This window comes from Ictalurus punctatus, chromosome 10 (assembly GCF_001660625.3).
Source record: "Ictalurus punctatus breed USDA103 chromosome 10, Coco_2.0, whole genome shotgun sequence".
NCBI lineage: Eukaryota > Metazoa > Chordata > Actinopteri > Siluriformes > Ictaluridae > Ictalurus > Ictalurus punctatus.
Genome location: NC_030425.2, coordinates 14946551 through 14971500, shown reverse-complemented (window position 1 = coordinate 14971500; position 24950 = coordinate 14946551). Strand labels below are relative to the sequence as shown.

The window sequence follows — 24950 nt, the reverse complement described above, 5'->3', positions numbered from 1 at the left end:
GAAGGACGACATGATGGCTAAAGAATTTTACAGGCGCTGCATTCACTCAGTTGTTGATCCCATTTTTATTATTTTATATAAACAGAAAAACGTTCCAGTGTACACATCTTAACCAGAGAATAGCCTGTAATGGAGTCAACCTCATTTGTAAGTCGCTTTGGATAAAAGCGTCTGCTAAGTGATTAAATGTAAATGTAAATGTAACTTGTACTTCCAGACTGACGCTGTTCATGCTGAAATGTGCTACAGTGGGTATCTTTTCATTTTCATTGATATTAGATTCTAGATTTTGTGTGGTTAAAAATGTAGAAACAAATCAGTTAGAAACGAAAGGGAAGCTAAAAAAAAGTTAACGCAACATACATAGTCCGTGTGTACATCAAGTGTCAATGTGTATATATAAACTCACCTCTTCCGTCTATTGTCATCCCGATGCCACTGCTGCACAGAGCCTGGAATTCAGCTGAGGACAACAGGGGCTCAGTGAACTTTACAAGTCTATCACACACATCAGCTCAAGGCTAAGATATCATTAAGTACTGAATAATCTATATCATCTTTTTCAGTTATGCTTTAAGCCAGTTGATAATCTAAATGTATATTAGATCGATAAATGAGTTTTTTTTTTAATGAGTTCCACCTCTCAATTCATGAATCCACAGAACTGATGATGTTATATTTTAAAGCAAAGATATGGAATTTTTACCCGAGTTGCGAGCAGGGCAAGGTTGACACGGCTGGCCAAATCCATGCTCAGGACTGGCACAGCAACACTCTGACTTGGTCACGGCACCAGGGAACGGCCGCGAGCATGTGCCCATCTTGATGGCGCCGTAGCAGGTGGTGCGCATGTGTGTGTCCACACAAACACGGCCGTCCAAGTCAATGGCCAGCCCAGGAGGGCACTCGCAGCGGAACGAACCCTCCGAGTTCAGACAGCGGCCATTCATGCAGATACCTGCTGTCTGGCACTCATCGATGTCTGTGAGAATAAAAGGAAGCAGGAATTCATAAGACAGGTTCTACTTTGAGATCTTTGACCCAAGTGGCAGCTGCTGCATGGCTGTCAGTCAGAGAGAATGGTCTGTCATATCAAAAGAGTTAAGGTTAGGGTTTTCTATAGTTATATGATATTCTGTAGTTCTTGGAGTATGGAGTCTTCTCAAGATATTTGCTAATAGCACATAAATACAATTTGGTAGTGACAAATTCATGCCAATCAATACTGAAAAACAGTTTAGGCCAGCTTTATCAGAAAGGTTTTGTTAGTCAATCAGACCAGCTAAAACAAGTAAAAGAAACAAAGGAGCTAACTTAACAAACAAAAGTGAATGACCAAACATAGAACTTTATATTTATACTATGCTGATATTAGTAACAACAAACGTGTTACTAATTAAAACGTGTTACTAATTAAAACGTGTGTAAAATGCTTGTGTTTAAAATCATTTTCAACTGATATCAATTTTTTTTTTGTATTACTAATGTAATTGTAAATGCACTGTACAATTCTGATTAACAAAATTAACAAACTAACCAGTTTTGTTGTTCATCCACTTAATTAATTAATATATATCAATTTCCAACAAACTGGCTTATCACTCCGATAATTTGGTTTCAGTATGGAGATGTTCCTGGACACCAGATGAGTTGTGTTACATGATTAGGAATAATCCTCACGTAACACAACTAATAATAATAATAATAATAATAATAATAACAATAATAATAATAATTCTCCAGATTTCTAAACAGTCAGTCCCTTCAATTCAATTCGATCAATAAACTCAGTTTGTAAATTAAATGAATCACTTCAAATCATCAGTGATATCATGAATTTAGATTGATGACTGAATCAGATTTCTAACTGAGCTATAGTAGACCCCAAGCCGCCCCTGCTCACCGACACAGTAGCGTCCGTTTGGAGCCAGGGTGAAGCCGGGTTTACAGATGCACTTGAAGCTGCCGTCCTCGTTGATGCACATGCCATTCAGACACATGTTGGTGGTCGCACATTCATCATGATCTGCAAAAGAATTAAGGATAATGATACTTTATTAATCACATATACATTACAGCACAGTGAAATTATATTCTTCTCATATTCCAACATGTCAGGAAGCTGGGGTCAGACATGATACAGTGCCTCTGGAGCAGAGAGGGTTAAGGGCCTTGCTCAAGGGCCCAACAGAGGAAGCCTGGCAGTGCTGGGACTTGAACACCTGACCTTCCAATCAGTAACCCAGCGCCTAAACCACCAAGCCACCACTGCACCACTATTATAGCTAACACTAACAACACTGTAGCAAATAATAAAAACAATGCTCAGTTAACTATAAAGGCTAGCCTAAGACATGATTATAAAGGTTTAAAGGAAGCTGTGAGGAGTTTGGATCTTCACCTATACAGTTTTTTCCATCAGGACTAATCTCAAAGCCAGCATTGCATATGCACTGGAAGCTTCCTTCTGTGTTCACACAGCGGCCGTTGCGGCACATGATTCCGTTTACGATACACTCGTCAATATCTGAAACATTGAGTATTAGGAGAAGATGTTAATGTTTTATTGCATGCATATGCATCTGGGTCATTGTCTTATAAGGTCAATACAGTTGTGTATATATGCAATATCTGTGAGTTCTTCACAAGTACATTTGAATGCATTTTATAACTCATACCAATGCAGGCCTGCTTGGTGGGGGTGCCCTGATACCCCTCGTGGCACTTGCAGTGGTAAGAACCCGGGGTGTTAATGCAGTCTCCGTTCACACAGGGGTTACTGCTACACTCGTCCATATCTACAAAAGAAATAAGAGGACAAAATATTATAACATGAAAGGCCTACAGATGGCAGCAGAGGAGAGGAGAGGAGAGAAGTGAACAGAAGACATATAATTTCATCTTGATGCAACACGGTTTAAAAATCTCTTGCTCGATACTTCACTCCAGACAACATTTTTACAGCTTCTTACAAATGATTTGAAACCTATGAAGTTGCACAATACTAAGAGCAAATTAACATAATTGTATTATATGTAACAATTGAGAACACTGGTTCCAAGCTTTCAAGTATTTATGTATATAGATTAGTATATACAGTATGTCACAGTTCCACTGAGAGCTGTTGTGTTTATATAACTATGCATGTGTTACCTGTGCACTGGCCAGGCCCCTCCTGACTGTAGCCCATGTTACACTCGCAGCGGTAGCTGTTAGGGGTGGGGATGCAACGGCCGTTCAAACACAGATTGGGGAAATGCTTACACACATCGATGGTTGTGCTTACGTTCTGAGGCAGGACTGGAAACCAAACAACATGACAGAGTGATCAATCCAAGACATTACTTTTAACTATAAAAAACACTACATATCATACGCAATGCAAAATTACCAATAATTGGACGGGTGTCAATCTTGGGCCACTCTCCTCCATTGCCATTGCCATTGCCATTTCCATTGCCGTATCCATGCCCATTCTGTCCAGGATACTTGTGACCATTAAACACGTTAATAGTCTCTCTACCGGTTGTGAAGGGAATTCCCTCCATGCACAGCCTCCGATATTCATCTATAAGTACAGAGGACAACTTTTTACACTGTGTAACATGTGTTGGTTTCACCTGCTACTACTGCTCAATAGCTAGCACCAAGATAATGGATCCAAAAAGGGTCTGGGGTTCTGTCAGTATTCAAAAATGATGTATGAATTTGTCTCACTATCATTAACCATATAGGACTAAATATATACAGGGGGCTATAAACCTAATGACATCCTCTAGTTCTTTTTACATACATCTTTAATTAAGAGAAACAATGGTAAGTGTAGTCTACCCAGCTTTAGTTAATTACAATTTCCCTAATTTTGTAGGAAATGCACTGCTTTACATGTAATACAAAGACAACAGTTTGCATGTGAATAAGTAGAGTCTGTCTATGAATAAGTCAGAACTGCTGGCCTTGACTGGTGAGCATATGTGTTTTCTGTTATATGGAAAAAACATGAAGGCCATGGACAGAGATGAACCAAAGGAAAAGAGGCCTATCGCAGGTTTTGGCAAACACTCAGTCTGTACATTCCTGTGGCTCACACATACACTCTCATAAGCTCAGAGCCAAAGAGATGGCTAACACTTGGTTGAGGAAGGGAAGTATTTAAAAAGTAGGTAATGTCTGAGGATGGTTTATGAATCTCTGGCTTTCTCAGTCTACCAAAGTGTCCATCCAAAGCATTTACATTACCCACACTGATTTGGATCTGTCACAAATTCAGAATTTGTATGTGGGTTTGAATTCTGTTTTTTTTTTTTCTGAGAGTGTGTCCTACTGTGAGTTTTGTGTGCATAACCGTACATGTATATCGTAAACTCACCGGAACCCCGTACTGGACAAATCTCTGGGATGTGACCCATGGCCCAGCAGCGGCCTGTATCACAGCAGCACTGCATCTTGGTATACTGGCCTGTCATTTCCATCGCGCAGCGCCCGTTAGCAAAGGACGCAAAACACACACCCAGTCTCTGATCTGAAAGAGTGGGATAAAAATGAGAACAGAGCCAGAGACAGAGCAAATATTATGGATTAAGGAACCATATATAAATTGGTCCATACATCTCACATAAAGAACTTTAAAGTTACTGTGTGTAATAATAGAGTTACAATGTTTCTATTATATTACATAAACGTTCTATTATATTCTATTTCATTCGCATCATATTCTCTACAGCCAACTATATATTTACTATGTCTACTGTATTTTATTATTTTTATTATATTCTATTTTTATTGTGTGTGTGTATCCTTAGTTTGTTGTTGGTCTGTTTGTCGTTGCACTGTGGGACGAGTAATTAAGAATAAAAAATGGTCGTGCACTATATATTTGGTTAGTTTCTTCATTTTCGGCTTATGTTTATTTTGTTCTGGGCCACAAATGAGCTGTCAGTCAGAACAGTTTTTTCTTAAAACTCAAGCCAAAAGACATTTCTCCTTCAATAATACTGTGGTGTCGGTTTTGTGGAGTCGGGAAACGTGGTGGTAGCAAACCTCCTTGAAACTCTCCAAATGCTGGTCCACTTTTTAGGTGTGCATCGTCGCCTAGTTTACAGAAATTTTAAATAACTTTTTTATGAGCTAACTAGGCACTGCAAACAACTATTTATTGGCAAGGGTGCCAAACATGATCTGATGTCATCAGATCAAGCTTGGCTAGTAAGCCACAACTTGAGAAAGAGATTGTTTTCTTTCACTGATTGAAAGAGAAAAAAAAAGAAGATAAAATCAAGCAGAGACATGGAGAGAGAAGAAAGAAATACCAGTATTGGCTTTCTCCACTAAATATTCACAGTTAGACAAGTTCATGTGTGCCCTTCTCATGGCCAGCTTCCAGGAAGCCCGTTTATGAGGCGGGAGCTGGAGATGTCAAGAGGGGGTTGGAAAATCAACGCGGATTTGAAACCCAAAAATGGTTCTGTGCCTGTTTCCCCTGATCAAGGTAAAAAAGTGGGACTTGGGTCCAAAGAGTTTAATGGGGTCTATGTGTTTAGAAAGAGAAAGCACAAGCATGCAGGAGGGGTGGTACATGTCGATTAGCCAGTCTAATGAGACAACGCTCTGAAATTAATCAGTTCCATGTGGTGCACTCATGACCAATTCCAGTCAACGCAGGCAACCATCTGTCTGGAGGCTAAACTGCTCATTTTAGACCCAACTAGCAAGCCCACTGGGACACGGTGTGGCAGAGAGAAAGGGGAGGAATTTAGCTCAAGGGGCATGAGGGGCGGATGCACATGGGTTTTTCTGCAAAGGCCATGACGGAGATGATAGCTGTAATTGGAACCAGACCTTTTTATTTCTATCCGCACAATTGCAGCCTTTCTCTTTTTCCTTCCCCGTTTCATTCTTTTTTTCTTTCGGAGTGGGATTTCACAGTGTGACACGGAATTGGCATAATTATTGTGGCATAACTTTTTTTTCTTGATACCCCTCCCCCAATTTTTTCCCAAGATAGTTACAGGCAATTCCTACCCCCTTTGTACAACAGCTTCCCATCTGGAAAAGTGAAACCTACCATGTGTGTCTTCTGACATATGAAGCTACCTCATCTTTTGAAACTGCTGGTCATGCAAAGCAGCAGCACATATGGAGCTCTAACAGTCCTACATGAGCTAGCAGACAGATTGCTTAAACTCGCTCCAATAGGGAGGAGACGAATGCCATCAAAAAGGCAGGGCCAATTATGATGTTAGACTCTAGCTATCTTAAGGATATTCACTTGCGATCTTCTGTTGATGGAGCGAAACCAAAAGAAGTGGCACCACTCTTGAGCCTGGACCATGACAGCTTTGCTATGTTTCCTCCATGCTAAAAAACAAACAAAGTGCATAACTCGTACAAACCTCCCACCATTCTACAGCCCTATTGGTGGAGGTGATTTCTGGAGTATCCTATATGGAACACAGTTCATATTTCAGGATTTAGGGTACAAATCTGGGTCAGGCCAGTTAGACCCAAGGGTACTGTAAATATCTCCACCAATAGACAGGTCATGTTTATAGCAGGAAACGACTATGTTCAGAGGTTAAGATGGTGGGGTGGGAATGTGAGAAAATGGCTGTCTTCTAAAGAAAGAAAAACTTATAGGGAATGAATAAGGAATAGAAAAGTAGTTTGAGAATTAAACTGCAATAAAAATAAGAAAGGACAGTCAGAAAAGGAAGAAGTATTCAGAAAGTCAGTGAGTCAGAGAACATACTCATGCCAGAGTCAACATCTAGCCTTAGTGTAAAGAGGAAATAGCAGTCTTGTGTCTCCCTGCTGAGCTCTGGACTTCTACGCCCCTGAGACTGAACTCTTGCAGTCCTCTAGCACTTCCCAGTACTAACAAGAACTGTTTTCAGATTAATCCACAATTGCTGGCCTGAAACTTTCCCAAAATAAACTCAGTTGTTTGCTATCCACTCACTGTTCCCATATCAGTCCATTACCATTCAGTCTGGAATGTCCACATAGTCTCTCTAAAGATATAGAGTGGACAATAACGTTATTTCCACAACCCCATAATCCTTGGTTCTGGCTTTGGGAACTGAACCAAAGCATTTCTTAACATCTGCTGCCAGAAACAGAATTTCACTGGCCCCTGTTCTGCATAACACTCATTTTGGGAATATTTATCATAACATATTTACCTGAACAGGTTCATGTGATCCACACAGGGGCGTCGAATTTAGTAGGGACGCTAGGAGACATGTTCCTATCAATATCCAGCGACTACTGAATGGTCCCTAGCAATAATTTTGTACAAACAATTCAAATACATTTATATATAACCACTGTTGTCCATTGGTCTTTATTAAAAATTTTTTTTAACCTTTATTTAACCAGGAAATGTCTCATTGACATTAGAGCGTCCTGGCCTAGACAGGCAGCAGCACAATTTGTGGTACACAAACAGTTAACAGATATCATTCTCTACTATGAGTCCCGTCTAACCTAACCCACTTCGCTAATAGGATTGGCTTTGCCGTTTCTTGCTAATGTGTGAGAGACTGTAGCTACATCTGGTTGTACAAAGCGCCAAAGCTCCGTCAACTAGACACACACCATTTTGGCTACCGGTACGTGAAGAAGACACTGTCCTTACACCAACAGTTCTGTTCTGTGCACGAAAATACAGGACAATCAATCGCATCTAATATTGATTCAGGGACAGCGTATTTTCTCAATGCGTGACAATCCCGTATTAATGGGATGAGTGGCAAACCTAAACGTTAGTTTGTGTGTGTATATACTTTGACTCGTAAAGTAGCTCATAATGCCCATCTTTCTTTTATTGGCCACCATCCTGACTCAGCATAACACCAAATTAACCTACCCGCCAAACACACGCACACACACACGAACACACATTAGGAGCTACTTTACAAGTAAATGTGTAAATCGCTTAAAATATTTTCTCAATTTCTAATTTGTAGAGTCAACAATAACGGTAATAATACTTAACTAAGCCATAAATGTTTTTCCTCAATGTTCATGTGGCATTCATCGATGTGTTATTTTGTCAGGTCATGTGACAGAAGCAGTCCTGCCAGGTAGTATCTCAGACAGAGCAGGAAGTAAGGCAGGTGGAGCGGCAGGGTCACAGGTGAGCTCGAACAGTGACATGGTGATATGTTAGTATATGTTAGATTCAGTATTGTGACAAATCTTAGGCTGATGTACTGTATGGTTCATCCATGTGCGTTTGAAATGAAAGCTTTGAATAGGCACATGTTTTTGTCTCTGTATACTGATTTTATGTCCCCACCAATGTCAAAATCAAACCTACACCCACACCACCTCATGTGACTTTGTGTGATTATACAACTAAGGCACAAAAAAAAAAGACTTTCCTCACAGATGGTAGATGACGAATAAGTAAAGGCGAATACGACTTCTCCATTACAATAATCACCCACTTCCTGTGTTCAGGCAGACAGATCTTTGAGAAAGAGTTCAGAGGGTTTGCTCAGGAATTAAAGAGGCTTTAGGAGATGCCTAAATCCATTAACACCTATTTGTGCTTCGCAGCAGATGTGGAACTGAGTCACACATACACACACTCCACGTGCCTGAGCTTGCAGCGGGTGACCACAAGCCAAAAGGCCAAATGACTCATATAGGCAGAAGAAGAATGGTGCCAGATGTCAGACAGGTGTGTATTGTGTATTGTGTGTGTGTGTGTGTGTGTGTGTGTGTGTGTGAAGACCGACATACATATTTGGACTCACCTGTGCTGGTAACGTAGTCTCATTAGGTCAGAAAGAGAATATGTGTATCTGTTTGTTATCTTAACTACTCATTTGGACCATTTTTGGCAGATGATGTAGCCGGGCTTACAGGTCAGGGAGAGTGTGTGAAGTCTTACCTATACATCTGGACCCATCTGCACTGGTGACAAAGCCGCGAGGACAGGTGCAGACGTAGCTGCCAGCAGTGTTGGTGCATTCTCCACCGTCACAAACACCAGGGGTGGTGGAGCATTCATCCACATCTGGAAACATCAAATAAAATAACAATAGTACAGCTGGTCATATGGAACCCTGGCAGCATAACCAGAGACACACCAGAGATTTTGGGGGGGGGGGGGGTTTTAAATAAAATTTGTTTAACTTTCCATTAGTCTCTTCACAGATAACAGATCATTCTGGACCAAATATGGTTTAGATATGTTAGTTTTGGTTATGGTATTGACAAAGTATATTGTGTAAGCCGCCACATTTAGAGTTTTAATTGCATTTGGGATCTAGGCCTGAAACTGCTAATATACAGCCTATCATATCTAATGCTTATGCCTTAGTTTCATTTTGCATTGAAGGTGTTCCAGGTGTAAGCTCTGGTCTCATCATGGTTAGGTTCTGGCAGCAGTGTGTGATTGGGGCAAATGAAAGTTTGGGCCTCTCACTTGGCCACTGATTTGCCTTCTACCACCACTATCATCTATATCAGGGGTGCCTAACTCTGGTCCTGACAATCTACCATCCTGGAGAGAATTCTTCCTATACACCTGGCTCTAATATTCAGGTCCTTCTAGAAAACGTTGTACTAGAAAAAAGTTGTACTTAATAAACTACAAAAATGACAGCTGATGTCGGATTTGCATACATACTCTGCATCTTCTAGCCAGGATATTACCCTCCACACCAGAATGGGTGCCAGTCTGTATTCATAATTTTAAAAAAATGGTACCCTGCGAAATACACAGGCAATGCTCAGACACAGACATTCAATGAGCACTGATGAATTTGGTGTATCTTGGCCCTTAAATAAGAATGATGGCTAAAGAAATAGAAGTGTATTCCAACAGAATGTCATCCTAACGCCCACATACACAGCTGTCATAGCTTGTTTGTAAAAAAAAAAAAGAGAAAGCCAGCCGACTGGACTTCGGTGGCACTAGAAGATGGTTCAAGGAGGCTTTTCTACTTTTCTGAACCTCTGACATTCACTTCCAGGAAATTTGTAAGCCTCATAGCTCTGACTGCATTAGATGATGTAAACCAGGAGACGGTTTAAGAGCTGCAGGTGTGGACATGGGTTTTCCCGGCTCTAGCTTGGCAGCATACTGCCAAGCCTACAAGACCAACATCAGCAGAAAAGAACTGCCACTTGGCACCACATTTTATGTAGATGGGAATCTGTCTGTGTGTGTGTGTGTGTGTGTGTGTGTGTTTATGCATGATGTGAATCTAAAGCAACAAACAGCAACACATGGAATAAATATATCCCTAATCCGGCGCTTGTTTTTATGTATATGGTTGTACAGTAGTTTGAGTAATGGTTGATCCTGTCTATCCACAGTATGTGTGTGGATGTCGTAGTATTGTAAAAAGTATCTGTGTGGGTCTCCATTAGTGGTAGTTTAACAGGCATGATAAGAGTCCAGCTAAATAAATCAGACGTCCTGTGAATGGGTCCAGACTTTACACTGGCCAGACGAGAGGGTGTATGCTAAGGGAAATGACTGCCACCTGAACAAACTCCAACTGCTGTGTGTATTATCCGGGTGTACTTTCTGAGTATGTATGTCTATATGTCTGATTAAAAATCTGGCTAAACAGAAGTTGTTAATTAATTTTCTAATTAATACACCAGTTCTAATACGGTACTGTTTCTATAGTAACAGTTCATTCACAGGGACTTGTATAGGGGCTGCTACACATAATCTAAGACTAATAATAAATGGATATTTAAAAACATGTAATTTAACAAAATAAAGGGATAATTGCTGATATAGTGGACTTTTATTTGACTTTTTTTTAAGTAGTCTCCAATGTCACACTTTGTAACAGTCAGTAGGTTTCCTGCCATGGGAACGTCAGGACAGAGGAGTTTGTGCTTTCCAGTTTCTCAGTAAAATAACAAGTTTTTAAACATCAAGAGAGAAAAATATTATTTTTAAATATAACTTTAAGTGGATAGAAAAAGTTCAGCAAAGTTCAGTTTAGCAAAGAAAGAGAAATAAAACACTTCAGGATGTACTGTTATAGGAAAATAGTCTATTCAGGGTGGCATCACACCATCCCATTGTGGATTGTTTTCCTATAACAGAATGCCCAGCGGTGTATTATTCCTAATACATACAGCATGTGAGCATGTCTGTCTGTTTGCTGGCTCGGGTCCTTGTAAACTACCATTTGTGAGCACCCTTTGTGGCCACGCCATTCCAGATGTAAACGGTTCTTTGTTCAAGTACTAACAGATGGCCCGTTGCCAGCACCCTGTATTTACATGAAGAGAATGAGAGAGCAAAACAAGGGGGAAAAATACGATTGAAGACCAATGCTGAAGTGAACAATATCTCTGTCTTTCTGCCTTTCACTCCTTGTTGCATACTTCAATTACAGCTATCTCCATTTTTGGTGTGGTGGTATGCAGCACACTCATTAGTGTCTGAGAAATATAGCTTTGTAGCTGCAGTAGAGTATGACTTCCTTTCTAAGAAATTGCCCGTTTAAGCAGCAAATGGAGTAAGAGGTAGAACCCGACGGCGCCTGAGGGTACACATCTCAGTTCAGCGCTGTCTTGTAATTAGCTCAGCTGCTCCACGTAAGCAGCTCCTCTGTGACACCAGCTGAGTTCTCACCACCTAAACATGTTTTTTCCCAGCAAGACACAGCAGCCCAAAAGTCTTTTGGTCTCCCATCCCAACCCTCTTTCTATGTCTACATGGCTCCACTACAGTACATTTGTGTAAATTATGTTTTTGCATGGAGTGTGTGTTAATGTCTCTCACTCGCTTTCTGTCAGGTTCTACGCTTTCTGCATGACCTTGATAAAACTGCCAACTGAAAATGGCTGAATCAGACAATAAGTTGGATTTTCATCCCGCCGCTCATCAGACAGCAGCACACAGAGGTTAATTTAATGACACTGAGAATGTGGGGATCTCTGAGGACACTCTGGGTTTAGAATGACATGTATTTCACTATACTTGTATATGCATATTTAACACTAATTCAGATCTTTTTTCTGTATGTCTTTATGTCTGCTCTCCATTAGGCTTGTGCAATATTGATTAACCTTAAATTAGGTAAAGAATAAAACACAGGATAGCATGATGAAGTGGAGTTACTGTTACCACCATGAAGTTGATTATTTTTCAATAACAGCATGTGCTGAAATGTTTTATTTCTCTTATATCACAGTAATTTGACCATGCAAAAAAAAAGCATTCATTAAAAAGCGACATTATACTTTTTATCTGTTATTAATTACTTTTAATGTTGCAGAAGAGCCACAAAACAAGTTAGTTCCTGTAATCACGTATGTTATAGCAGCTATAAACAGTCTTTCCTTCACCAGCTTCACTTTCTCTTTCTTGAAGTTAATAAGAAAAAAAAGAAAGAACCTGAAAAGCCCTCTGTCCTGAAAACTTCCCATGTCTGAAAGCTTAAAGTTGCAGCTTTTCCTCAGTAGATACTTTTTAAAAAATTATTATTATTATATTACAATTTTATATGAAACTATTATTAAATATTAATACTTGTTAAATACTTGGGGGTTGAAATGTTAAATAAACTCCTGATGGAAAACTTCACCATATTTAGTCATTACTATAAAACAGTATAAGCATTATATTATAGAGGCTGAGTCTTAGACAGGAAAACTAATATTTTTACTATTTCTGGTTTAAGGAGTTAATCAAATATATTTGCTATGCTACATAATAACTTCTGATTTGACAGGATGTGCATTTTTATAGTGTACTCAAAATAATGTGCATGGTCGGTGCATCACGTATCAAGCTAATAAAAATACAAAGCTAAAAAAGGTTCAAAATTAAATATAGGTTCATTATATATTATTATTTTTAACCCTTAAAGAGGAAAAGAGAAGTTACACAAGAGATTACATTGTTATATTAGACAAGCCTATTCTTAAACCTTCTACATGTCCCTCTCTCACTCTCTCTCACTATACCCCTAAAGGCTGTGTTTAGACCTTATAGCTTTTACCCCCTCTTGAATCCAGTTGCCTGCGTGTTTTCACTTCTCATTGTTTAAATTCCACTTAATCAAGTCAATCTAAAGTAACGCACCCCAGAGCAGAAACAGACGCAGAGTGAAGAAAAGGCCTAAAGCCTTAAACATGTTGGCTAATGAAAAGACACACAAGCCCGAGAAACAGACCAGCGTTTTGCTAGCTATCTGATCATGATAACAAGTGCATTTCAACAGCATGGTGTGCTTTGGTGAAGGTTGACGATAAGCAAACAACTTAATTATTTCCATTTCTTAGAACCACGCACCAAAGATAATTATAATCACTTTACTTTTCATCTTCTCATGTAACACCAAGTCTTATCTTTTAGAAGAATCTCTCGTAATAGAAGCCAAGTTATATGATAATTAGATTCTGGGAGTAAAGCCACTTCTGCCATGGGCCATAAAACTTTAACAGCTCCACCCCTCCACCTCACCAAAACGCTTCTCTTTCTGTGAATTCTCATTGCAAAATCTCATTACTTAATCAGCTCAATGTCATTTTCCTACTCGGTATGATGCAGCAAAGTTTCAGCAACAGACTGCATGTCATGTATAGCAGAGAAGGAACTCTGAACTACAGTTCCCAGCGCCCACTGCACCTCACTGCATCACAGTCACATGGAAGACAAACGTAAGACCATCTGTGGCTATATACACATAAGCGCTCGTTAACAAGAACGTGATTCATGTGCAGGGGGTCATGTGATTGTGATGCAGTTAGGTGCAGTGGCTGTTGGGAACTGTAGTTCAGAGTTTCTTCTCTGATATACATGACACGGCAGATGTGAAACGATCTGCCAACATTTTGCGGAAAAACGTTTCTGGTGTTCCTGGTGTTATGTCTGAAAACACCACACCTGTGGAGTGTTGATGGTGAGACCACAGTAGAAGTACAAGAGCACAATACAGTTAAATCTAAAACCATTTTATGTAGAAACCGACAACAAATGTTTAGAAAAGCGTTCCAAGTAGAACCTCTTTAAGATGTTAAGAACGCTTAACTATCCAAACAACCATTCAGGAGCCCCCTTAAACAGATTTTTCAATCTGTTCTAATTAATAGAGAATGTGATCATAACATTCATTAATGTATATGATTGGTTCTAGAGTTTAAGCCATAATGTTACATAAATTACATATCTGCAATGTTCTCAATGATTCACAATGTTTCCAATTCAATAAATCATTAAAAGTTTAATGAAATGAACTGACAACAACTGACAGAGTGGACATCTGACCGAAAAGTTTTAATCAGTTAAACAACTTTTTGTAACCAAAAAACATCTCTAGTATATATGATTTATTTCTGAGTCATTTACCTTCACACTTCTGGTTGGTCTCACTCTGCCGATGGCCTGCAGGACATTTACACTCGTATGAACCTACAGTGTTAATACAGTTCCCTCCTGCACAGAGACCAGGGATGGCCTGGCATTCGTCCACATCTAGAGGGACAGGATGAAAGAAAGAAACTTAGTATGTTGTGTATTCTTGACACAGGTTTGGCTTACACAAAATAAATGATTAACATCATCATGTGTTAGGTGTAAAATGTTAGGTTTTCTACATTGTGTGGCCTGAGTAACATTTAACAACCTGCCACTCAGTCAGTCTATAGCTGCGAATTTACTTATAGGCTCTGACTCATAGTTTAATTCGTTCCTGTAAGCATTCTGTTAGCCCTGAGAACCCGTCGTAGGCAAAAAAATATTTCCTTGTTTCAAACAAGAGGTGATTTCTTTTTTTTTTTAAACCTGATGACCCAAGAACGGATTGAAGAAAGAAAAAGAGAGGCTGGAATTCCTGGCGTCAACGCAGTCTCATAAGAGTAGAGCACTTGTTCCAAAAGGAAACACTCTCATCGTTGAGCCAGCATCTCTTTCCCCTCAACGAAACGAGCTGGCCATTGAAGCCAAGTGGTGGCCTGATCCATGGGGAACACTCCTTCACTCTCTTATACATTTCTGGGGGTCTGTACTGTAGATGCTGATTATGTTTATCTTTATTATGAAAAATGTCTTTTACTTTGTCCTCTGCAGTACAAACTCTATAGCTTTCTGTAGCCTCTGTGGCTAATTGTTTTCCAAATCCAAATTTCTGAACTGACTCAACTGCAGGAAGTGAACCAGAAATATGGGGGGGGCCTGCCACTGTGAGCCATGAGATGCAAACTGTGTCAAAGCACAGAGCCGAAGAGCTGCAGGAATGCCATGTGTTCTGGATGGATGAACAAAAAGAGAAAATAAACACAGGATGCGATACACAAAACGTTTTAAACAAGCTATTTCTATAATTATTTAATCATTCATTTAATGCCAGTTCTGTGTTCTAGCAATTTTTATGCACACTTGGCAAAGATTTCTTTACCTATTTTTCTGTGTGCATATTTCTGACCACTGAATGAGAGTTTTACAAGTACATTTTCACATACCCCTCAGCCAGCATTCTTTTGTTCACTGTGAAACCAAACCAAATAGCAAACAAACTAAACGGATCACATTTGCTCTGATTTGGACACTGCAAACAGGTGTTAAGAGGTGGGAAACCACTGTAAACCCAGTCACTCCTAAGCTTTTTTCACTTTCCTATTATTTTCCTTTATGCAATGTTTCTGTCAGTTGGCCTATTTTGGGTGCAAATAAATACATCTTTAAATACATGACAATGAGACCTGATGAAACTGATGAAACTGCTGAGAGGACATTGTACCTGACGAACAAAAGGAAACACTCTTTCTGATAAGCTGTACAGGTGGTAACTTTGGTAAATTACTAAAGTTAAGACGTTTTTACTGCAATTTTACTTTTAGATTTTACTTTGTGTTTGACTGACACAGAAAACACAAAGTGAGCAAAGTTTCATTGTCCGTCTTTCTGCTCCTTTTCTCCGTCCTATAGCTTTACACATGGCTCTACTTCAGAAAAGTACTATAGTCAAGTTTCAGTCGAACGCATCACTCATCTGTCTTCAGAGCCAAAATAGTTCTTTTCATTAAAGAGTACCCAGTGCCCAACACAAAGTTCCTGGGCAAAGCCTGATGCTCCGAGCGTGATCTTCCAGCTCTGAGTGCAAATGTGTGTGTGTGTGTGTGTGTGCTTTGTATTCAAGCCAGGCTTAAGAGCTGTCTCCATATCTGATATTGAGGCGTTGGGGTATTTGAGTTAAAAAGAAGCCAGTGGAATTTCACTGACTTTAAAGGGTTTTTTTTCCCCCACCAAGTCATTGAGCAGGACCTCACGGAGTCTCCGAGTATTTTTATGAAGTCTGTGCGGCAGTCTGGAAACTGGTAAAGACCGGCTAAAGCAGTGACGTGGAAATAAGCTCAGAGGCAAGGTGAGGCCCTCTTTGAGCTAAAGGAATAGGCAGATTATCTTTTTGTTTGATCAGTTCATTCCATTGAAATCCCCCAAATTTGCAAACGTGGGCTGTTGTCATTTTCATTATGTCGTTTATGTTATGGCCTCAGGACAACATTCCAACATGTCCACTTTTAAAGATGCATCACTATCATGGAATTACAAAACTCATAGCCTTAGGGTTTGTGGAGATCGTCTGGAGACAACTATCTGATGCAGAAACCAGCTTCAGACGGGAGCTGCTCAGGCTTTGTGACAGAAGTGTCATATTAAACTGCGTAATTACACAGTCTGACTGGTCATTAGTTTAGTCTCTTTCTGACACATTGGCCAGAATATGCTGTTCCAATGCCACACTTGTAGTCTTCATGGTGTGTCCTATTCCTCATTTTGTGATTCAAATGTCAGTGTAGATTCAATCACAGTCAAAAGTGGCCTCTTACTCAAAAACGCATAAGATATTGGCAAGAAAGGATCAGAGTCTTCCAAATTCTCTGTTTTACCCCTTTGCACCACTGAAGACTTGAGGCCTAGTGCACCACTGCTCTGTCTACTTGGAGGATGTCTTATTGAGACTTTTGAGATGGTGCTGAGGAGGAAAATACGGTGTTATTTGCTCTGGAATGTTGATGGAACAGAGGTGAAGCTCTGTTCGCATTTCCATCTCTCCGAGCCTCAATCTCTGTCTCTGACTTTTAGATTTTTCAGCTTCCAGGCTGGGTTATAGTGTGGCATATGGTTTGTCATTGGCTACTTCGAACAATGCAGCTGTCACATACATTGCATAATCACATTCATGAGAACACACTCATGTGGTGATACATCTGCTGTCAGACCACAAAAAATGGTCTGTTGTTGCAGTAATTTCTGTCAGCTGAAACAGCAGGTGATAGATTCCGAATAAGGCTTTATGCAGCTGTCTCTTGGGTGAATAAATTTCATTCAGCTCAAAAATTGGCTGCATAGATCACAATTGTGTGTCACATTCAACTGCTATTGTGAAAACATATGAATTAAATAATAGCTGACTGCAAACTCCACTGCATTTCAGCAGCTATTTTCATATTTTAACCTACTGACTAAGGTCATCTGTAGGACTGTTTTTGGCTTCCTCAATGATAACTAAAGTTGGCTAGAACAATAATATTGTAGTTGTTATTGAGACATTGAAAAAAAAAGTTAAGACTGCAGACAGAGGCACTTTCATTTGACTAGACTGACAAACCTAAAGAGTACTAGACCTATGGCAGCCATGACTGCATACCGTGGAGCACATGTACATCTACTTGTTTTTACAAACAGGAGATTGTGAATATGAACCCTGACAATGCCACAGCCATCTGTGGCTGGGAGCCAAGGGAGCAAAATTGGCTGTATTTCCTGAGTGTGAGGGATGGGATTACTCTCTCCCCTGTCAATCAGTGCAACACTAGCTAATCATGGTCATCTGTGAGCTTGTGTTTATGAAAGAGTGAGGATAGCACTCTTCTCTGAGTGTGTTACGCTGCCCTGTGACATAGCATGAGTAGAAGTTCAAAAAGATGGGGTAGCTGGCTTCACATGTCTTGGAGGAAGCACATGTTTGTAGATGTTGGTAGTATGTTTAATGTACAGTGTGAAAATAGTCTATTTTTGTTGGGTTAAATAATTGTAATAAATGTACTTTTTGAAAAAAGGTACTAAACTGGAACCTCTAGGCCTGGGGTCTTCAACTGGTAGCCACATCAAAGTATTTTGAAAAATACTGTAGCAGTTCAGAGACTCCAGTTTCTAAACACGAACCAGCTTAACTTCTGTGGCAGATCCTCTGTCATGGCCTGTTGTGGCATTTTGAGGCCAAAACATGCATTTACATAAATTATTTAGCAGAAGGCAACCCATCAAGAAAGGAAAGAGTTTCCACAGACTTAGATTTACTCTCTCTTGTCTTAATAGCAAAGTCCATGGCATTAGCCAAAAGCGGTAATGCACCACTATGAAACAAAACATAACCATTTCAAACTGATGTCTTATTTATAGCCATGAACTAATCATAAATGGTTAAGCATTAAAATGTCACTGTTAGTAACTGTTAGTAACATGATAGTTAAATACCCCTGCTCTAGGGTTCATCATCTGAACATTGGGCATATATCGTTCATCCAGGAAATTAAAAGTAGTGCACTGTTAAAACTCGTTTAGGTGAATAATTAGATCTAATGCACCATGGTTATAAGCATTTGACCTCTAACCTTGGCAGGCACCACTGCGGATGTTGGGGATGAACCCTCGGCGGCAGGGGTGTGGCTGGGCAGGGCACATCTCGCACGGATGACCCCAAGCTCTGCCAATGGTGGCGCAGCACAGCGTCTTGGTGCACACAATACCACTCAGCTGACCCTGGCACATCTGGTTGCTGACCTGTGTGAAGCACGGGCCGGTTCTGTAGTCTGAAAAAGAGAAGAGAAGAGAAGAGTAGGAGAAGAGTTTATGCTTTAAATACCAGAGACAAACCTGCTTTGCTTGTTTGCAGCATTAGCTTTGTAGGTCCAGCGGGAAGCTACAGAAGCAAATGTCACCTGTCACATGGCCATTACACCCATATGTGCTTGTTGAACATCCCATTAAAGATTTAGCCCCCATTTATATATAATAACCTCCACTCTTCTGGGAGGGCTTTCCACTAGATTTTGGAATGTGGCTGTGGGGATTTCAACATTCAGCCACAAGAGCATTAGTGAGGTTGGGCAATAATGTTGAGCAAGGAGACACAGTCGGCATTCTAGTTCATCCCAGAGGTGTTCTATGGGGTTGAGGTTAGGGCTCTGTGCAGGCCACTCGAGTTCTTCCACTCCAGTCTTGGCAAACCATGTCTTCATGGATCTCGCTTTGTGTAGAGGGACATTGTCATGCTGGAACAGATTTGGGCCCGTTAATTCCAGTGAGGAGAAATTGAAGTGTTACAGCATACAAAGACATGCTATATAATTGTGTGCTTAAAACATTGTGGCAACAGTTTAGGGAATGGCTCTATTTTTATGCTGCACCTGCTAGGACGTAGGTGTAAGATTTAAGTTAAGGCTACGCTGGAACTATTTCAAATTAGTAATATGGTTTAGATGCACAAAATATACATTTGAAAGACTCTTGGGTGCATAGGAAAAAAGTTTTTTTTCTCAAACTGAGACGAAATTCTGTTATAGAAATCAGTAATACAAGAATGATTTAATGAATAATCTATAGAAACATAGATAGAAGGGTTTGATACATTTTCCAGTGGTCATGATCATCATTATAGAGAAGGTTGGAACTTCACTTTCATTCCACAGAGGAAAGAGAAAGTAGGTCAAGAAGAAACCATTAGAAAGAGAAGTGCTATAAGAGGAGGAACCTGCCTAAAACCACTCCCCTGTCCCTATACCCCTTCTTGTCCCCTCTCATCTCATCTCCCTTCATGTCCTCTCTTGTGTGCACCCATGATCTAACAATCCTTCCTAGATAATTTGAGTCCAGGAATGTGAGTTCTCCTCAAGCTGGGGCGACCTGCTGGGTGCATCCTATTCACATCTGGATCCAATTAATAATGCCTGGTTGTAACTATGGAGCAACAAACTCCAGCCAAGATGCATGCATCCATATCCTACTCCCAATTCATCAGTTCCTCTCTCACTCTATATTGCAGCTGTCCTACTGGTTATGGCTATAATCAGTCATGTTCAGAGCATACATTAACATTAAATCAGGAGCAAAGTCTTTGGGCTAGCATGATTGCATCAAAATATGATCCCTTGCTCAGGTTTAAGGCTCTTGGTAAAGGGTAACTAGAATTATTTACAGAAAAGATGATTGGGGAAATTGGACCACATACTTTGGTGGAAAAACCTTTTGTAAAGGTTTACACTGAAAGAATCTGGTTAAGAGTATGCAAGCAGTGAGTGTAGGACAGGACCTGCTCTAGTCTGACAGTCATCGGTCCTTTCATCTGCTGGAAAAGTAAAGCTAGAGATTTAGGGACAAAGCCAAAATCTGGGCAAGTTCAGTGTGGTTCTGTCTGTGTGTGTGTTTAAGAATAACTGAATAATAACTCAGCAAAGCACTGTGAGGCCAGACTGAAGCCCAGCAGCTTGTTTTAACAGACCGGACTGCAACACTAAGCCGAGAAGTGAAAACCGATCAGCCAAGCTGAAAAGTCACCTTGGCAATGAATGAATGTATGGATCAAATTCCCAGAAACACCCCAAAACCCAGACAGATTCGCAAAGGGGATCTACCCGAGGGTGACGCAGACAACATTCGGAAGCAATTTTGACTGATTACAGTTCAAGCAGCGTGGTTGATCAAAACCATTCACTTACACCCCCATCCCATTTTTGCAAACTTGTTAGTCACTACACTGACTCTTTGCCAGATGATTCTGGCAGGGAGTCCACGATTCAGAAAAAGCTTTATTGTATCATATGACAGAGCTTGAAAGGACAAAAAACAACACAAAAACAAAAAATAGTTTGAAGCTCTTGAACTAATGTATGGAATTTACATTGGTAAAGAGGCCAAGACAAGGGTATCAGTGTACAGTGTGATCTGATTCTGGGAATTTCAGTTCATTATACCCTAAAGGGTCTTGGCCTACCTTTATCATTTACAATGTTAATGGGCCAAATGTGATAAGCTGTCATGAAAGAGTGCAGATAAATGAGAAATAATCACAGCAAAGGAATGATGTCTAATCTGGTCTGGAACACTTAAGCCTTGGGGCCCAGTCTGGCTCTGCAATTAATACTAAGGGAGTCTTAACTTCTGCCAAAAAAACATGCTATGTAGTTTATGACTGAGAAGTTTCTCCAGTTTGATGCAACCTAGTGCTGACTAGCTCAAAATCTGAATTAAGATGAGAACATTTTTATTTATCCACAGTAGGCCACTAATGGCTTATTTGTCAGAATGCTTCATTAGAATCATACCAAGGACCACCCAAAATGAAAATCGGAAAGCCTGCTCATGTTTTTTTTGTTTTGTTTTTTTACAGTAAGAGAGTGTTGGCTGGCCATCAAATGAGATGATGCATTAGAAACAAAAAGTAGCAGATGATTAGTAAAATTATTTCATATGTTACTACTGGCCAATCATTGCAGAGGTGGGCAGCACATTTGGACCTTTTTGTTTCAGACTGTGACCGTTCTGAAGTGCCTCATCCTCCATTCTCTGAAATCACTTTCTGCCCTTTAAAGTCATGTTGAATGGGAGTGATAAAACAGACTTAAATTTTCTTGCTCTTTTCCAGGGGCACTTATGTAGTAGGGCTTAGAGACCGAAGGATATGAGTGTCATCAATAGTGCAACACCTCAGGAGCAACTTCGGGTTAACTTTCCCAAGGACAGCATGTAAAAGGAATTGACCTATCCAGCTCTTAGTATTGATTAAATATGATATAGTATTGGAATACATGGTTACTGGAATGCTAATGCACACAAAAAAGTCTAGCTGAATTCTAGTGTACTTGGGGACCAGAATGTTAACTCCATATGGGAGAAGAATGGATCCTTTCACACAGGCTTGAAAAGAGAGGCCCCTCATGAGAAGAAGGGAAATATTAGAGGCTCGATCCTTCCCTTCAGGATTGTAACTTTTCCTGGACAGGTCAGCATATGGTTTTACAGCCAAGTGATTTACAGGACATCTAAACAGGACAATCACTGAATCTCCTCTACTCCAGAACTCCAAAGTTTAATGACCAAAAGCAGCATTTTTCTCCACAAGCTTCTGTTTTAACTTCAGCTCACACTTCTGCATTCCAGTGGTTAGCTGGTCATTACGGATATTTTCAGATTTGGAAAGCCACAAGTTGACAATTAAGAGTCCTGCAGGGGGTCCATGAAATTCCTCTCTGTTCCAAATAACCATCTCCAGCAGTGAGTGATTATGTTTGCTGCAAGCAAATAAGTACCCAACTGCTGAATGAACAGGCAGTATTCATCACTGGAGACCACTGACAGTGGTAATGCAGAGCAAACACGCATCCATGAGGAAAATTAATTAACCCAGAGCTCATGACACTGTTCTTAACCTTAACCCATTGCACTTTTTTTTCAGAACACCAACTGCATAACAGAGCCAGCTGATCTCTCAGGAATTCTTCTGCAGATGGCCAGTCTTTTCAAGTAAATTCCAGCTATTAAGCTGCAAGTATGAGCTTCATATACACTACCGGTCAAAAGTTTAGACACACTCACTCTTTATTCACATTTTAGACTCTGGAATAACACAAATGGAACCATGGGAATTATGTTGTGATAAAAAATCCAAAATAAATAAAACTAATTTAGCATTTTAGCATCTTTAATGTAGACACCGTTTTTGCCTAGAATTTCCAGAAATTTATTCTTGGCATTTTCTCATTACTCAATTTCTTCAGGAATCCCCCTGAGATGCTTTTAAACAGTATTAAAGGAGTTCCCACCTATGCTGGACACTTATTGGCTGCTTTTCGGAATATTTCGCTCCAAGTCATCAATTTAAAAAAATATATTTTTGTAAATAAACTGTTAGTAAGAAATTAATATGTTGGCACAATTATATTTTTGTCTACAACACCGATTTAATCATACACCTTCAGATCAAAAGATTTTTAAGATCATGAGAAACATTTCAGTCAAGTGTCAACATACCAATGTTTGACTGGTAGTGTATGTAGATCAGAAATAATCACTTAGATTCTTTCTAGACTTTCTATCATCCATGGCTCCATAGTAACCTTACTGAAACTTTAATGCACATTAATACAACTTAATAATTTAGTCAAATAATGCTCATTTGTGTGAACGTCTTCAAGAATGTGTTTTACCCTCATTTAATTTTTACTCAAGGGATATACATTTCTCATTTGCAGGTCACTTTGGATAAAAGTGTCTTCTAAATGAATAAATGTAAATGTAAATAATTGTACAAGAGCATGTGGGACTGAACAGAAGCCTTCCCTCGCTATCCATCGCCTCAATAGTGACATAATCACCATGAACCTGCTAACCTTCAAATGTGTGCTTTACTCATGTTGTATGAGGTGGACCACAGCCAAGTTACCAGATCAGAACAGTGGACACATAGGCAAGCCTCCTAAGTCTTTCTAATGGAAGGGTTTCACGTTTGGGAAGTTGCCAACATCAAGAAGAATAGTCGCCCATTCATGTGAAAGTATCACGCACGAAGAAACCAATAAAGCAAAATGGAAACCTCAGCTATGAGATGACGTTTCAATCTATAAGCAGCATGTTGAACACAAATGTAGTCTATAATTTAAGTCATATTACCACAGGGCATAGTCTAATGAAAATCCTCAAATCCTCATTAAATAAGCAATGCGTTTTACAAGGTTGAGACTTAAATATCCGGACTTTTTGTGTAAACAGTCAGTGCTGATGGATGAGCATCAACCGCTCCCTCCAGACATGAGGCAAGAGCTAAGTATGAGCTCTGTGGGGTTCAAGATTCAATCCAGAGGCTAGTGGTTCTCTGCAGGGTGCCATAACCAAGGAGAGAGTTTGAGAGAGTATGGGACTGAGAAATAGAGAGAGCATTGGCTTAGGTGGTAGGGGACTCCAGTGACCACCAATCCCAGACTGTTTGTGCTGGCTTGCCCAGGCTTTGCTTTGTGTACACAGCTGGCAACTTCATTTTTTGCTTCCTCTCTCTCTCTCTCTCTCTCTCTCTCTTGCTGCAACTGCCTACTCTACTTCTTGTCAAATGTCCAAAAAGAAATGAGCACCGCTCTCATTCTGGCCTCTGCCTTATTTATTTCCAGATGCTCCGTCTGCCTCCCCCCAAAGTGTTTTCCAAGAAAACAAGCCCATGGTTGCAGAGGCTGCTGGGGGAAGTGACAACACAAGAGACAGAGACAGTGATTAGGATAAAGTGGAAGAAGAAAAAGAGTGAGGTGTGAAAGAATGGGTCATGCATTGTGTTACCCAGTACGTAAAGGCTGCAAAACCTACTCCCACAATTCCCTGGGCCCTAAGACTAGTTTTGACCTCGACCGACATGCTTCAGAGCAGTTCCAAGAATTAATGTTCTAGAATATTCTTGGTTTTTCAGAGCAGTGGGTGTAGGCTGTCCATCAAGTAAGGGGATGGAGTAGTAAATATCAAGGAGTTATAGATGAAAGTGCACAGTTTGTTGTCGGTTCCAACAAATGGCAGCATAATTCAAGTGAGAATAGGAGAATCAGGTGTCAGCTGATCTGCATACAATCTGCAATCGCACCATAAACCTCTTTGTGATTCAAGGTAGTGCTGCATGGTTCTAAACAAAATAGGAATCTATTGGCTTAGAATTGTTATCATGATTCTCAGTCTTGATTCTTTGGTTAATTTTCTAAGGAACACTGTGTGTATTTATTATATTCCTACATCACTGTAGCAGAGTGTGATAGCTCCATTTTCCTCATGGGTGATAGCCTCTATGCATTCTCAGTTACTGATTTACTGCACATCTTTACTGCAAATACCAAAATCCTGACCAGAAATAACTGCTATATAGTATAAAACTTTATTCGTATTAGAGTGCAGTGTACTAATGTGTGTCCTCCCAAAAAGTTCTAATGTA

General features: G+C 40.0%; 1 protein-coding gene across 1 annotated transcript in view; it reads right to left on the bottom strand.

The window, feature by feature from the left end:
• fbn2b (fibrillin 2b) overlaps positions 1 to 24950 on the bottom strand; it is an 83905-nt gene that overhangs the window by 38994 nt on the left and 19961 nt on the right. The window contains exons 7-17 of the mRNA XM_017478483.3: positions 18607 to 18804; positions 14339 to 14464; positions 8900 to 9025; positions 4370 to 4522; positions 3392 to 3568; positions 3154 to 3300; positions 2679 to 2798; positions 2402 to 2527; positions 1904 to 2026; positions 707 to 982; positions 410 to 463 (exon numbers count right to left, since the gene is read on the bottom strand). Coding sequence (XP_017333972.1) covers positions 410 to 463; positions 707 to 982; positions 1904 to 2026; positions 2402 to 2527; positions 2679 to 2798; positions 3154 to 3300; positions 3392 to 3568; positions 4370 to 4522; positions 8900 to 9025; positions 14339 to 14464; positions 18607 to 18804 — 1626 coding nt within the window. The remainder of the gene's footprint in view (positions 1 to 409; positions 464 to 706; positions 983 to 1903; positions 2027 to 2401; positions 2528 to 2678; positions 2799 to 3153; positions 3301 to 3391; positions 3569 to 4369; positions 4523 to 8899; positions 9026 to 14338; positions 14465 to 18606; positions 18805 to 24950) is intronic.